The 16047-nt window shown below is 39.1% G+C and overlaps 2 protein-coding genes across 2 annotated transcripts; one reads left to right on the forward strand and one right to left on the reverse strand.

The window, feature by feature from the left end:
* The first annotated feature begins 1736 nt into the window (after window positions 1-1736).
* LOC110687751 (putative pentatricopeptide repeat-containing protein At3g25060, mitochondrial) lies at window positions 1737-10377 on the forward strand. The gene is made up of 2 exons (XM_021864379.1): window positions 1737-2324; window positions 7821-10377. Exons 1-2 carry the CDS (start codon window positions 2115-2117, stop codon window positions 9639-9641), a joined length of 2031 nt encoding a protein of 676 aa, XP_021720071.1. The 5' UTR covers window positions 1737-2114; the 3' UTR covers window positions 9642-10377.
* Window positions 10378-10804: 427 nt separating this feature from the next.
* On the reverse strand, window positions 10805-15618 carry LOC110687752 (B-cell receptor-associated protein 31-like). Its single transcript, XM_021864380.1, has 2 exons — window positions 14581-15618; window positions 10805-11485 (listed from the first exon to the last, which is right to left on the reverse strand). Exons 1-2 carry the CDS (start codon window positions 14864-14866, stop codon window positions 11121-11123), a joined length of 651 nt encoding a protein of 216 aa, XP_021720072.1. The 5' UTR covers window positions 14867-15618; the 3' UTR covers window positions 10805-11120.
* Between the last annotated feature and the right edge of the window lie 429 nt (window positions 15619-16047).

Genomic DNA, 16047 nt, shown 5'->3' on the forward strand with positions numbered 1-16047 from the left:
GCACGGTGGCACGACCGGCACGGCACGCCGTTGACTGTGGCCCGCCAGACACGGCCCGCGGCGGCCCGACACGGCACGATGCCCACCTTTACCTACAACTACTCCATATGAGTGGTCAAAATTGTATACCCCTGTTTTGGGTACCCGAAAATGCGAGTGCTTGGTTTATCGTTTAGTTAAATTGTCATTTCATATTGTGACCTATATAATTCTAGTAATTGATAATAAGGTATTTGGATTTTCCTTAATACAATCGATGACATACATGATGACTTTGCGGATTTTGCTTTGGGTGATAATAGTTGTGTGGGGGTCGTTGATGAGAATGTAGGGAGGTATTGAATACAATATTTGGATATAATTGATGTTGATTGTGTGATTAAATTGCTGGCAGTTTATTGTCTAGCATGAATTGGATAAATTAACCATGGTTGTTTAGGTAATATGTTGATTAGTTTAGCATGGGAATATGAACTAGAATTAGCGTAATTGTTTGCAATTGATTTATTTTTCTTATGATTTGAATCATAGTGATGAGAACTAGATTTGAGTGTTACATACATTAATCACTCTTAAATTGCAATGTAATAATTCACCATTGCATGTAGTCTTTGCAAGATCATTCTATAGCTAGCAATTGAATCTACCTAAAGGTATATTTTGATTAGTTGGATTAATTATCCCCTAACTCTTTGATTGATTTTTACTTACCTTATTTTATTTACTTGTTTTTCAATTAGGAACTTTTTTTTTTTGGAGATCGAGTATTGCTCGAGTTATCATATTAATGTCATGGTTCAAATTTTATATTAATTTATGAAAGAATGCATGAAATATGTAATAGCTTAGTGGTTAAAATGTAAGTTTTTGAACTTGAGGCTATGGGTTACTACAAATTTAGAAAATAATTTACAACCATTGCCAAAATAAAGCATTCACATAGTATGCTCAAATCACATGAAAAATGACTCAATTACTTACTTAACTCTCCATGACTTTGATGTTTATAGAATAATGGGTGCCTGGATGGTTTGGTGTTTTAAGGGTCATGATAATAATTTCATTTCCCTTTAGGCAGTAGAATTTGAACTTACATGTATTGACAGGAAAGATCAAACTGCTAGGTACATTTTTAAGCCATCGGAGGGATAATAATTATGAGTATCTACAAAGGCGTTGTAGTGATTGGGCCGCATGGACCACCGCCCGTAGAACATATCTATCCAAAGTCTCAACCACGTTCTACCTGTATATCATAAGTACCACAACATTTATGGCATTATTGTAGCAATGGGATGTAGTATTATATCTCAGTGGTATTCGTTCTAATTGAGGTAATATATATATTTGTTTCCCTTTTTTGGGACACTAATAAATACGAGTATTGTCTTCTTCTTTAATTATTCATTCATACGGAACCAAAAACACAAACCTATCCTTTAAGATCTGAACAGTTCTTGAGCAATTCCAACCTTCGAGTTCGGGTACAAGAATTGCGGAGGTCGTTGTGTAAAACTTGGGGGGCGTGAGTCACTGGAGAATTTGTACCGGTGGTGGCGTATTTCGCTTCTAAGACGATGGGTTCCAAACCACGACACAACAGAAGGAGGTCGGATCTTGATTGATTGTAACATGTTGCTTGTCTTTGTTCTTGATTTCAACAGGTATTTTTCCAACAAGTATAACCCCTACGAGAATTAGCAAGGTGTGAAATCAAACCTTAAACATAGGACTACTATGAGAGTTATTAAAGTGTGAAATCGAACTTCAAACAAAGTTTAAGGCATTCAGTTGATCTCCTTCACATTCAAGAGACTCATGACACATCAAGAATTTTACAATTGTCTACTCATATTAAAAACAATGGTAATTTCAATTGTATATCTTATCTTTATTCTAATTACAAATTTGTCACTTGATATGTAGAATTTCCCGGGTTTGTACCACGTAATAAATCCCCCGCAAAAGTTGAAATTTGTTATATATACCCGGGTGCACCGTACACCCAACTAACCCAAGGTCTGTACGGTATACGGTGCACCGGGTGTATATAACGATATCTCACCAAGATTTGTTAGGACGTTATGCGTAAGATCAAACCTTAAAACCAATAGATGTGGTTAACTAAACACCTTAAAACCTTACTATCATCCTGCAGAGACAAATCTACGCTTTCAAAAATACATGCCCTTCTCATTACAAGTGGTCTGATCAATCAGAGAAACCCAGCTACCAAGCTCATTTCATCGTATGCACAAATTGGCGATATCAAAGTTGCACGCCAAGTGTTCGATAAATTGCCTCAAAGAGGCATTGATGCTTGGAATGCTGTTGTGCGACAGCGGAAGCAAAGGTCGTAAACAAACAAGAAAACAATAAAGAAATTCAATGCAAACAATAAGAACAACACCAAGAATTTACGTGGTTCACTATCGATGTGATAGCTACGTCCACGGGCACCGAGATCGAATGATTTCACTATAAACTGACAAAGATTACAAAGATTACAATGAAGAACTTAATCACTCAAAGTATTCTCTCTCTTGTGTTTCTCTCAGCGTAACCCTAATAATGATAATAGGAAGTTTATATAGTATTGATTCCTAGTTAGGATATACTTAGGTTACAATATCACAATATGATAAATATTAAATTCGTAACCGCTGAAAAGTCCAGATCGCCCGGTCGGGCGAAGGCCCGCCCGATCGGGCGCAAGAACACGTCTTTTCCAACAACCGAAGTACTCCAAGAAACCCCTTCCGCCCGGTCAGACCGGGCAATGTCCGCCCGGTCGGGCGAAGGCTCGCCCGGTCGGGCGAAAGCTCGCCCGATCGGGCGCGCGAGAGCAGCTTCTTCAACGAATTTGCCAGGCACCTCTTCTTCTTCCGCCCGGTCAGACCGGGCAATGTCCGCCCGACCGGGCGGACAAAGTAACGAAGTACGAGTCACCTAATACTTATCAACAATCTCCACCTTGACGAGAACTCGTAGTCAGCAAACGACCCCATCAAGACATAGTGAAAAAACATCTCAAGCCAAACCCGATGCAGGACTCATGCATAAGCCATACATCCCGATAAGTCTTCAACCAAGACCCATCACATACTCGTCTCCAAGTATAACAACTCATAATGCTCCACCTGCATCACAAGCCCCGGGCAAGCTCCACCTTAATGCCAACACACCTACACCAGGAGCTCCCCAACTTCGCCCCTCAGGGCCTACTACATCACGTAGTAATCAATATTTAGCAAGTCTAAGCAATGTTTAAACTTGCTAAACGGAACAGGCTTAGTGAAGAAATCAGCCGGGTTGTCAGCAGTCCCAATCTTCTTCACCTTAATCCTCTTGTCAGTACGCAAGAAATGATACCTGACATCAATGTGCTTCGTCCGATCATGGTGTACTTGATCTTTAGCTAAGCAAATCGCACTTAGACTATCACAATACACTGTAGCAAAATCCTGTGCAATACCCAGTTCACCTACTAGGCCTTTGAGCCAAATAGACTCCTTAGCTGCAGAAGTTAAAGCCATATACTCAGCTTCAGTAGTTGACAACGTAACTGATGACTGCAATGTAGACTTCCAACTAACCACAGAACCACCCAAAGTGAACACATAACCAGTCACAGACCTCCTGGTATCCACATCAGCTGCATAATCAGAATCACTGTACCCAGTGACCAAGCATTCCTTACCATTCCCGTACACAAGACCAATATCAGCTGTCCCTCTCAGGTAGCGAAAAATCCTTTTCACCCCTTGCCAGTGTTCCCTCCCAGGTCGAGCCATAAACCTGCTTACAACACTAACAGCATGCGCAATATCCGGCCTAGTACAGACCATAGCATACATCAAACAACCAACCGCGTTTGCATATGGAACTCTAGACATATAAGACAACTCCTCCTCTGATTGAGGTGACATAGACAAAGACAACTTACAACTAACAGTAGTTGGCGTACTTATAGGCTTCGATTTTTCCATCCCAAAACGAGACAGAATCTTTTCAATGTAGCTTTTCTGAGTCAAGAAAAGCTTACCTCTAGCCCGATCCCTGTAGATCTCCATACCCAAAATCTTCCTAGCTGCACCCAAGTCTTTCATGTCAAACTCCGAGTTAAGCATCTCCTTTAATCTTTTGTACCACTGTCGGGGGGATTGCTTAAGTCCATACAATGACTTTAGCAATCTGCAGGCATAGTGTTCCTTTCCAGGAGCTTCGAATCCTTCGGGCTGCTTCATCAGAATCTCCTCCTCCAAATCGCCATGAAGGAAGGCCGTTTTAACATCCAACTGCTCCAGCTCAAGATCAAAATGTGCTACAATTGACAATAACACACGGATAGAAGTATGTCGAACCACAGGTGAGAATATCTCAACAAAGTCAACCCCTTCTACCTGACTGAACCCCTTAGCAACTAGCCTAGCCTTAAAACGTATTTGCTCAGTTTCCGACAACCCTTCTTTCTTCTTGTAAATCCATTTACAACCCACAAGCTTCCTCCCTTCCGGTACCTTTACCAGTTCCCACACTCTGTTCTTGTAAAGAGACTGCATCTCTTCACCCATTGCGGCAAGCCATTGCGCAGACTCACTACAACTAATTGCTTGTTTATATGTGGCAGGTTCAAATGACTCTACATCATCAGCTACACTCAATGCATAACCTGTCATCGCATCAACACAGCAATTTCTTCCCTCCATCTCTTCAATCAATCTAACAGGCTTCTTGATAACTCGTTTAGGCATCTCAAGAATGGTGTCAGGTTGACTAGATGACCCCTGATTAGATTGCTCCACCTCATCCCCAGAGTTAGAATGAGTAGGAGTAATCTCAGGTTCAGGAGTACCCGGCACTGGAACATCAGCATCATCATCAATATATTGTACCCGAGGTAAATCAGCAATGGTAGACTGATGTACCTCAAGTACCCCATCTGTCTGTAATAAATTGTCTCCTTCCCTTCTCAAATCTGAAATCTCTGCATTTTTAATTGAATACATGGTGTTTTCATCGAAAGTAACATCCCTACTAAGAATGACCCGACCCTCCGAAGGTGAAAAAATTCTAAACCCCTTCACACCATCCCCGTACCCAACAAAACACCCCTTCTTGGCTCGTGGATCCAGCTTACCCTCAATAACATGATAATAAGCAACACAACCAAAAATCTTCAAATTCGAAAAATTAGGCAACTTACCACTCCAGATCTCAAACGGAATCTTGGAATCAATTCCAGAATGAGGACCCCTATTAATGACATAACAAGCTGTTAACACAGCTTCACTCCAGTACCTCCTCCCAAGCCCTGCATTAGAGAGCATGCATCGAACTCTCTCTAGCAGTGTCTGATTAACCCGTTCTGCTACACCGTTCTGCTGTGGTGTCTTCCTGACAGTATGATGCCGACCTATACCCTCATCTGCACAGAACTGATTAAACTCGTCTTTGCAAAACTCTAGCCCATTGTCCGTTCGTAGCTTCTTGATCTTCCTTCCTTGTCGATTTTCCACCAAAGCTTTCCATTGCTTGAAAACTTTGAAGGCCTCATCCTTTGACTTAAGCAACCTAAGCCATGTGTATCGGGACTTGTCATCAACAAATGACACAAAATAGTGGTAACCTCCCATACCTTCAACTCTAGATGGACCCCAGCAATCTGAATGGATGTAATCGAGCACTGCATCAGTAATGTGAGCACTCTTGCTGAACTTTGACCTGTGTTTCTTACCAAACACACAATGCTCACAAAATTCAAGGTTGGCAACCTTGACCCCGGATAGAAGACCCCTCTTGGACAATAGCTGCATCCCCTTCTCCCCCATATGACCAAGCCTCATGTGCCAAATCTTAGTCATCTCCTGGTGAGATACAGATGCGCAAACCGCAGAACTAGGCAGTGTAACACCCTCAAAAACATAGAGGGTGTTCCTTTTGATACCCTTAAGTACCAACTCAGAACCTCTGAAAATACACAACTCCCCATCTGAAAACACACCATTGTACCCCAATTCATCCAGGGTACCCAATGAAATCAGATTCTTTCCTAAAGCAGGAACATGCCGTACATTAGTCAAAGTTAACCTCCGCCCATCAACAGTCCTCAACCTCATGGAACCAATACCTGTGACCTTACATGGAGCATTGTTACCGACTATAACCATACCCCCATTGCGAGGTTCATATGTATCAAACCAATCTCGACGTGGACACATATGGAACGAACACCCCGAATCTAGAACCCAGTTATCAGATAAATCATCAGACCTAGCAGAACTGACTAATGCTAAATCTTCCTCTGAATTATAGCTCTCATTCGGTTTCTCTTCAACTACAGCAGCCTGGGACTTGTTTTTCCTCACCGGACAATTATTCCTAAAGTGACCCGGTTCTTTACAGTAATAACATGTTTTAGTAGTAGTTTTACTAGATCCATCCTTGCCGTTTCCAGCACCCGACCCAGCATTGTTCCCCTTGTTAAACCCCTTATTCTTTTTAGACTTTCCGGACTTAACAAATAACCCACTACCATTATCCCCATTATCACTCGTAGCTTTCATTCTGAGTTCCCTAGTATGAAGTGCTGCCTTCACTTCTTCTAAGGTTATAGAATCCTTACCAACAACAAAAGACTCTACAAAATTCTCAAAGCTAGACGGTAGAGATACAAGTAAAATCAACGCAGCATCCTCATCATCAATTTTAACATCTAAATTACGTAAATCAAGCAAAATAGAGTTAAGTTTTTCTAGATGTTCCCGTAAGGAAGTACCTGACTGCATCCGGAGGCTAAACAACCGCTGTTTCAGTAATAATTTGTTGGTCAACGACTTAGTCATATACAATGACTCCAGCTTCAGCCACAATCCAGCCGCCGTTTCCTGATCAGCAACCTCCGTGATGATTTGATCATCAAGACTAAGTAATATGGTAGAGTGTGCCTTCTCTTCCATAACTTCTAACTGCGAGTCAGTCGGTCCGTCTCCTGACTCCGAAGTAGTACTCTTTGGAGCCAACGGACGCCATATCTGCTGTTGTTTTAACAGAGCCTTCATCTTAATTTGCCATAGCCCGAAACTATTTTTCCCGGTAAACTTCTCAATTCTTATTGTTGAATCTCCTGCCATTGTTATCTTCAAGAAACTCTCCAAGGATTGAACCTGAGCTCTGATACCAATTGTTGTGCGACAGCGGAAGCAAAGGTCGTAAACAAACAAGAAAACAATAAAGAAATTCAATGCAAACAATAAGAACAACACCAAGAATTTACGTGGTTCACTATCGATGTGATAGCTACGTCCACGGGCACCGAGATCGAATGATTTCACTATAAACTGACAAAGATTACAAAGATTACAATGAAGAACTTAATCACTCAAAGTATTCTCTCTCTTGTGTTTCTCTCAGCGTAACCCTAATAATGATAATAGGAAGTTTATATAGTATTGATTCCTAGTTAGGATATACTTAGGTTACAATATCACAATATGATAAATATTAAATTCGTAACCGCTGAAAAGTCCAGATCGCCCGGTCGGGCGAAGGCCCGCCCGATCGGGCGCAAGAACACGTCTTTTCCAACAACCGAAGTACTCCAAGAAACCCCTTCCGCCCGGTCAGACCGGGCAATGTCCGCCCGGTCGGGCGAAGGCTCGCCCGGTCGGGCGAAAGCTCGCCCGATCGGGCGCGCGAGAGCAGCTTCTTCAACGAATTTGCCAGGCACCTCTTCTTCTTCCGCCCGGTCAGACCGGGCAATGTCCGCCCGACCGGGCGGACAAAGTAACGAAGTACGAGTCACCTAATACTTATCAACAAATGCAATGATTGTTGCATATTCAAGAATGGGTTTTCCTAATGAGGTTGTGGGTGTTTATATTGAGATGATTAATGAAGGAATAAAGCCTGATAGTTCATCTTTTACAATGGCTATTAAGGCGTGTGCGAGTTTGTGTGATTTTGAGATGGGAGAAGAGATTTGGCATCAGGCTGTTGGGTTTGGTTATAAGGATGATGATTTTGTTGGGTGTTCTGTTTTGAATTTGTTGTCCAAGGGTGGGAGGATGGTGGAAGCGAAAGCGGTTTTTGAAGGGATGAAGAGGAAAGATCTTGTTTGTTGGACGACTATGGTGACTGGGTTTGCAAGGATTGGACAGGGGATGGAGGCGGTTGGAGTGTTTCGAGAGATGCAAGAACAAGGGATGGTAGGAGATGGGATTGTTATGTTGGGATTGATTCAGGCTTGCACTGATATTGGTGATATGAAGATGTGTCTTTCTGTCCATGGGCATTTGATAAGAAGAAATCTTCCAATGGATGTTGTTATATATACTAGTCTTGTGGACATGTACGCGAAAAATGGTCATTTGAGCCTAGCATATAGAATATTTTGTAACATGCCTCAGAAGAATGTTGTTTCTTGGAGTGCTTTGGTTTCAGGCTATGCTCAAAATGGTTTAGCAGGGGAAGCTCTTGAGTTGTTGATAGAGATGCAGAGAGTTGGATGCAGACCAGATTTAGCCTCTCTTGTGAGTGCTCTTTTAGCGTGTTCACATGTTGGCTACTTGAAAATGGGTAGATCAATACATGCATATATACTTCGTAGGCAAGAGTTTGAACATGTTTCTGCCACTGCTGTGATTGACATGTATTCCAAATGTGGGGCTCTATCATATGCTCGTGTACTCTTTGATATGATAAGTTGTAAGGATGTTATCTTATGGAATACTATGATAGCGAGTTATGGAATTCATGGCCATGGAGAGGCTGCTCTTTCAGTATTCCATGAGATGATCAAGACCAACTCAAATCCCGATGATGCTACATTCGCATCTCTTCTTTCAGCTTTAGGCCATTCAGGTCTTGTAGAGCAAGGCCAGTACTGGTTCAATGAAATGATCAAAAGATTCAGGATTGAACCTAGCGAGAAACATTATGCTTGTGTTGTTGATCTGTTAGCTCGTGCAGGTAAAGTAGAAGAAGCTCTTGATTTAATAAATTCCATGAAAGAACCTGTTTCTGGGATGTCCATCTGGGCCGCTCTTTTGTCTGGCTGTCATAACCACAGAAAGTTTTCTGTTGGGGAGTTGGCTGCAAAGAGAGTTCTTGAATTACAGCCAGATGATTCTGGCATTTATTCTTTAGTTGCAAATTTTTTTGCATCAGCGAAAAAGTGGAAAGAAGTGGCTGAGGTGAGGAAAGCAATGAGGATGGCAGGTATGAAGAAAGTCCCTGGTTACAGCATGGTGGAGGTGAAAGGTCAGCTCCATGCTTTCCTTATGGAAGATAAGAGCCATTACCAATATGAGCACATGGTCATAATAATAGAGAAATTGGACAGTGAGATGAGAGCCATGGGTTATACGCCAAAAACCGAGTTTGTTTTCCATGATCTTGAGGAGGAAGTAAAGGTGAAAATGTTAAGTTTTCATAGTGAAAGACTGGCTATTGCATTTGGCCTCTTGAACACTGAACCTGGGACTAAGTTAGTTATTACTAAAAATCTTAGAGTTTGTGGAGATTGCCATGAGGCGATCAAATATATATCAAAAATTGTCAACAGAGAGATTGTTGTAAGGGATGTAAAACGATTTCATCATTTCAAGCACGGTGTCTGCTCATGCGGAGATTATTGGTGAATAATGACTTCAAGTCCTCAAGCGTGTCAGTGCTAAAGCTAGAGAAGGTTCAGTCCTTTACCAACTGATCCTTCTTACAGCCTTGAACTTGCTGTGGAACTAAAAAGAACAGCTCCTGGCAGAAAGCAGAGGAACTATTGTTGTCTGAAGTAGCTTTGTTTTGAAAAGCACCTCAAAGTTTTGTTTGTTAATAAAAGGATTCATTTGGTAGTAGCCTTGGGAAGATTATATGCTGTCCTCTGACCGAACTCCTGAAACCAATACTATCCGAAGGTGGCTTCTGAAATTGTATTAATTGTTTGCTGAGAAATAAGCCACATTATCAAGAGGTTTTAGTGTTTTACATTGATCGCAGAGGCAACAGAGGGTTGATCCATCATTCCTTTATAGATCTCATTGATGAAATTGCAGTGTTACAAGAATCTGGGATTTCCCTGAAACAATTCAATGCACATTCAAAATAGTTGACAGAAAACTTCGAGAGATTTTGGAGCAATTTCCATCACTTGACACGTGGTTTCCATTCCTGTGGTTCTGGAGACGTTGCTTAGACATGAGTTCTGCTGTTGAAAAACCACGGATAATTCGATAACAGTACAAGTGATAATTCCCCCATAAAGTGATTAGTGCTTTGTGGTTGAGAATCGTAATTATTTCTTGTGAATTTGCATGAGTTTGAAAGTATGTTGTAAGTAATACCTATAAATTGAAAGAAGTAAATCACTTTTACCATAATAACCAGCTTTCAGAAACGTGGTTTTTAATTAATTCAACTAGTTCATGACTTCATGCATCACCATTCATCAGTCGGGTACTCAGGTAACACTTGAAGGTTTAGGGGGCGTTTGGTATGACTAATGAAGATGGAGTGGAAAGGAAACAAATAAGTGGGAAGAAATGAATCATTTAACTCTTACCTTTCTATTTGTTTGGTTTAATCATGAAAAAGAATCACTTAAATCTATCTTTCTTTATTTTTGTTTGAGGAGAGTAAGGATAATTGTTACATTCGGTTTTAGAGAAGTAACAAATGGGTGGAAACCATTATTTGAGTAATGGTAATTGTTACCCAAACCTTCCAACCAAACACTTAGTAACGATAATAATTTATTTGAATCCGTTTCCAATCATAAAACACTCCAACCAAACATGCTCTTAGTATGGAAATGTGGTTGCTTCCAAGCATTAACATATATTTCGTATGAATGGAAAGAAAGATCTGTTTTCATCATACAAAACATATATTTGCAAAAAAAAATTAGCACCGTTGACACCGAGCTCTGCCCATCTATTAACCAGGATCCATCCCTTCATTCTAACCCCCAAACACCATACCCCAAAAGAAGAGATACCCTTAATTGTTTCTGTCCAGTTGAATATAGAAATACAGGTTTTGGCACTGGAATCCTTAACCATATAAATCACAAAATCAAAATGTTTGTATGGACTTAAAATCTAAATCTTGTCAAATTCCTTCAGTCACCTTTTTTGAACTTGGTTCTGAAGGTTTTGATTATCTTCTAGCAGACGGTCATACTCGAGAAGCAAATCAGCCGCCTGTTTCTGGAGGGCGACTACATGAGCGTCAGCAGTCTCGATCGTCTTGTCTTTCTCTTGTGATTCCACTTTTAGCTTCTTTATTTCTTCAGTCAGCTTTGATAGTTCGTTCTGTAGCTTTGTTATTTCTTTTGAAGCCTTCTCCTCCTTCTCCTTGAGCTGTTGCTTTTCTTTTTCAATCTTCTCCAATTCCTCTTTTGATGCTCCAACCTTGCTTCTGATATTGATGATTTTCCGGAGATAGTGGTGCATACGTTCAATTAAGAAGCCAAGAAATAAAGTGAAGCCTGTAAAGAAAATAAACAAATCTTTGTTAGATGTCTAATTAGGTATATGCAAGAAATCAAAATGATATAAGCTATTGCACTCTGGCTATATTAGAGCAAATTTAAGTCAAGGCAGCAGATGGCCAATATCTCATATTTAAAAAGTAAACAACAGATTAGGAATCCATAAGAACTCACAAGGGTGGAAAAATTTTCCATCTAACATACAAGATACATACAACATGAGTGACCTCGAGCAAGGAAGAGAATTATGAGTAGATATACAGCTGGTAGCATCCAAATAAGAAACAAATTAAATACCTAGGAAAGGCAGGGAGGAAAGAATGAAACAAATTCCAAATTCATTAACGCCAGCTGGGGAATATATATACATTATGGTTACCACACATGCTCGGATTAGTTTGTAAGGGGGTTGTAGCAGCTTAACGGCTTAACCTCTCAGGTTCAAGCCCTAAGTATGTAGAAGCATTGGAAGGGAGAATTTTGCCCCTGTTTAGGGTCTAATCCAACTCGAATCTTAATCCATGGCTTCGGAGACCAGGTAGTTTCTCTCAAACAATACATTATGATTTTATTGATTTATATGTATAATGGTTACCACAACATGCTTGGATAAGCTGGTATGGGGGTAAGTAGCAGCTTAACCAAAGGCCTAAGGTGTAAGCCCTGAGAATGTAGAAGCATTGGTAGGGAGAGTTTTGCCCCCGTTTAGGGCCTAACCCAACTCAAGTCCAAACCCAAGGCTCCAAGTACCAGGTAGTTTCTCTCAACATTGCATTATGATTGACCAACTTCTTATTCTAAGCCAGGACTATGTTGCTACAGTAACCGTTGAGGAAATAAGATCAATCAACAAATTCACACAAATCCAAATGGAGGAGATTATTATTGGGTACTTATGTTTGGAGCTCAAGGAATAACATATTGTTGCATGTGTACTCCCTTTTACCTCAAGTGTCAGACTCAAATTCTGGCATAGGTACATTAATTTGGCCAAAATCAACCAAAAACTTTCTGGAAATGGGTGTCGAGTGAAGAAAGCACAGAAGCAGCATAAGCACTTTCTTTCACCAGGTAAGTAGTCCTAAAGAGAGTTCATATTCATCACTAGATGGTCGATTCACCCAAAATTTTCCAAAAGAACAGCTAGTTTCAGCCTTTCTTCAGGACCACAGATATTCTAGAACAATTATGTCTAAATATGCATTTTCTGTAACCATCATATCTATCCTCATAATGAGCATATCACTGGAATCTTGTGTCCATATTGATTCATTGATTGTAAGTGTTATATCTTCAGTAGCATGCATTAACTGATCCACACCCTAATCCCCGCCCCCCCCCCCCCCCCCCCCCCCCCCCCACCCCCAAACATAAAAATAAAATTCCAATGACGAGGCAGAATAATGGTAAACAGCCATCAGACATTCAATTGTTTTATGTTCAACTTTCACCAAATAGTCTTTTCTAAAAAAGGTAAGTCAGTCAACTAACCCAAAAGAGCTGGATGGTGCAAGGTCCATGAGACAATGTCAATTCTAAAATTATGGAACTATGTACAGTCTCAAACTCTCGATACTAAAATATCTCAACATGCCATTACTGCAACCAAATAACCAAACTCATTTAAATTGCCATCCAACCTATCAAAAAGTCCTTTGAAGCAGTGAGGAGTACAGATGAAAATATGTAGACAAGTTTACTTGGCTGTATATGAAAACCTCACACCAACTGTTATTCAACATCAGGGTCATATGACTTTCTACTAATGAGAAAGCATCTGGGATATAACATGTTGAGACTGCAAATGGATAGATCACCAACATTTAACACCTATAGACTATCCACATAAAGCAGTTGAGAAGTCATGCGCATATCATTTCCACTTAAAGAAACTTCAGAAAATCAACCTCATTTACACTTGCCACTAAGTAAAACTCAGAGATCTGCAAAATAAACAAACAGTCTAGGTCCATTTCAGATATAAAACTCAGAAATTCCATCCCCTCAAGTCTCTGCACTGTTTAACAGAAACTACTAGGTAACAAAGACTTTTCCATCTTAAACAACAGATGTTAACTCGAATTAATGCTTACCAATCTCAACCTATAAGAGCCTTAAACCTTTAGCCACATGCAGCTTTTGAAACCATAACAAAGGCTATGCACTTCACATTATGAAGATTTACTGCAAACACCGTATTCATATGAAGTATATATTCTCCCATAAACAGACACCAACCTTTTTAAGCCAAACAAACAATACACCAGAACCTCATTAATAGAAATTCCCAAATTCAAATTTCCTAGAGTGTCCCAAGATGCTAAATATCAACGATACAAGTGCTCCATGTTAACTATATATCACCGACCCCCCATACCATACCACGGACATAGACATTGGCTTTTATGGTAAATATCCATGAACAATATGTAGATTTCAGGATATTTGGATTGAATGATATTGACCAAATCAATTTATAATCCCATCATTTAATAAAGAGCATGTAATCAGCATACTGGTCTTATTATTTCACTATTTCATCCTATGTTTCAAGTAGCATATTAGGTCTCACCACAAAACTTGCCAAATTACTAACTTCAAATACAACTTCACAAATTGCCATCATTACAAGCTACTAAACCTCCCAAGTCCTAACCAATAAGTTGCTAATACCCAAACAAGCCTACTCATCGCCCTCCACAAAATTATAGCATTTCCACATCATAGAAACAAATGAATGTAAAATCCAATTCAGAAACATTTCCTAAACCACAAACCCTAATATGTCCCAATTAAATCACAATTGACTACTCCCTTCCAAAATGCCAAATATTAGCATCACATAACTATATAATCTTCACTATCACACAATCCAATCCTTATCATTCAAATTACTAATAACATCAAAGGTTTGTACAATTTCCACATTAACAAATTCCTTATCACTCATATCACACATTACAACATACAACATCAACACAAACAACGAAATCAAGCGAAACGGCCTGAAACAAAAATAACCACAATAACACAAACCAAACCAAATCAAACAAACAAGAAATTCACAATAGAGAATTGAAGATCATTCATACCCATAAGTGAAGCCTCAAGCAAATGAGTCCTCCACAAAACTTGATCCATAGGTGACATAGTACCAAGCTTATTACCCTTATTTTGGATCTTCAAAATATTCATCAAATGAAACATAAATATCACAGACATTGTACCAGCAATTGTCTTCACTGTTGCTGGTCCTCTCCCTAATTTCACCTGGTCCAAGCTTTTCATTACAAGCTCTCTTAATGGCCCCACTTTCACTAACAAGAAGAAAGCTACCCCAATTTCTACACAGAGAACAAGGAACAAAAGCTGAATCATCTTCCACTTTTGAACTTTTTCTTCTAGTCTGAGTTTTTCTGTGAAAATCCACCTTCATGTAAATTAATTCCACTCTTATGGAGGAAGATTAACTTCAGAAAACAAGTAATTTTCTTTCGAATTTTATGGAATTAGCATGATTTACAAATTTTGAAGGAGTTTTCAACATTTTGCTAAAATTGGCAAATAAATTGTAAAAAACCCCAATGTGAAAAACCCACCAACATCAAAATTAAATACTAATATAAGAGAAAAATAAAGGGTTCATAAAAAAAAATTCCAATCTTTACAAAAGGGAAGCTGCTAAAACCCTTTTAAAGAAAGCAGGGTTCTATATTAGATCTGTGAAATTTGCAATTTTAGCAAAGAAAAACTGTTTTTCAAAGTTAAATTAATATTAAGAGCATAAAATTATGTTTTAGGGATTAATAGAAGGGTTTTTAGCTTAAAGGGTTGCCTTTTTTTTTTTTTTTTTTTTTTTGGGGAAAGGTGCAAAAAAAACAAAGATGATAAGCCAAAGGGTTTTAGCAATTAACAGTAGATATTAAAAAAAGGAAGTAATTAAGGAGTGAATTACAAGAAAAAATGGAGAATTATAGTAAGAATGTGAATAAAATGATGCGTAAAAATGGATTCCAAGACTAAAAAGGAGAGTGAGCCAGTGAGGAAGACAGAGTGTCAGAAAGAGTGAAGAGAGAGAAAAGCAAGTGTTTTTTGGAGCAAATTGTACTCTCACTTTTAACATTTGAACTAAACTCGCCATCTATTTTATGTTTGGTCTCCTTAATTAAACGTGTCTTAATTACAGATTACGGAGTACTTTCTTTTTTTAATAAGTACAATTACAACACAGATAATTAGGGATATAAGGAGTAAACGTTTAAACTTTGATGAGGTATATGTGCTTTTAGATTTTTGAATGTATTTGGTGAGATTTACTCGAATCGATTATACTTAAATTTAGATTATTCGAAACTAAATTAAGTCGAAAATAATTTAATTTGAACTCGAATAATATTTGGAATTAACTAAAAATGAAATTGATTTGAAGCAAATCGACTACACTAAGGAGTCGTTCACTTCACCTTATTTTTGCTGATCTGAAATTAATTTACTGAATTGAAATTATTTTAGCTTAAATTATTTTTACAGAACTGAAATTATTTTTGTTGAACTGAAAT

This window comes from Chenopodium quinoa, unplaced genomic scaffold (genome assembly GCF_001683475.1).
Source record: "Chenopodium quinoa cultivar QQ74 unplaced genomic scaffold, ASM168347v1, whole genome shotgun sequence".
Taxonomy (NCBI): Eukaryota; Viridiplantae; Streptophyta; class Magnoliopsida; order Caryophyllales; family Amaranthaceae; genus Chenopodium; species Chenopodium quinoa.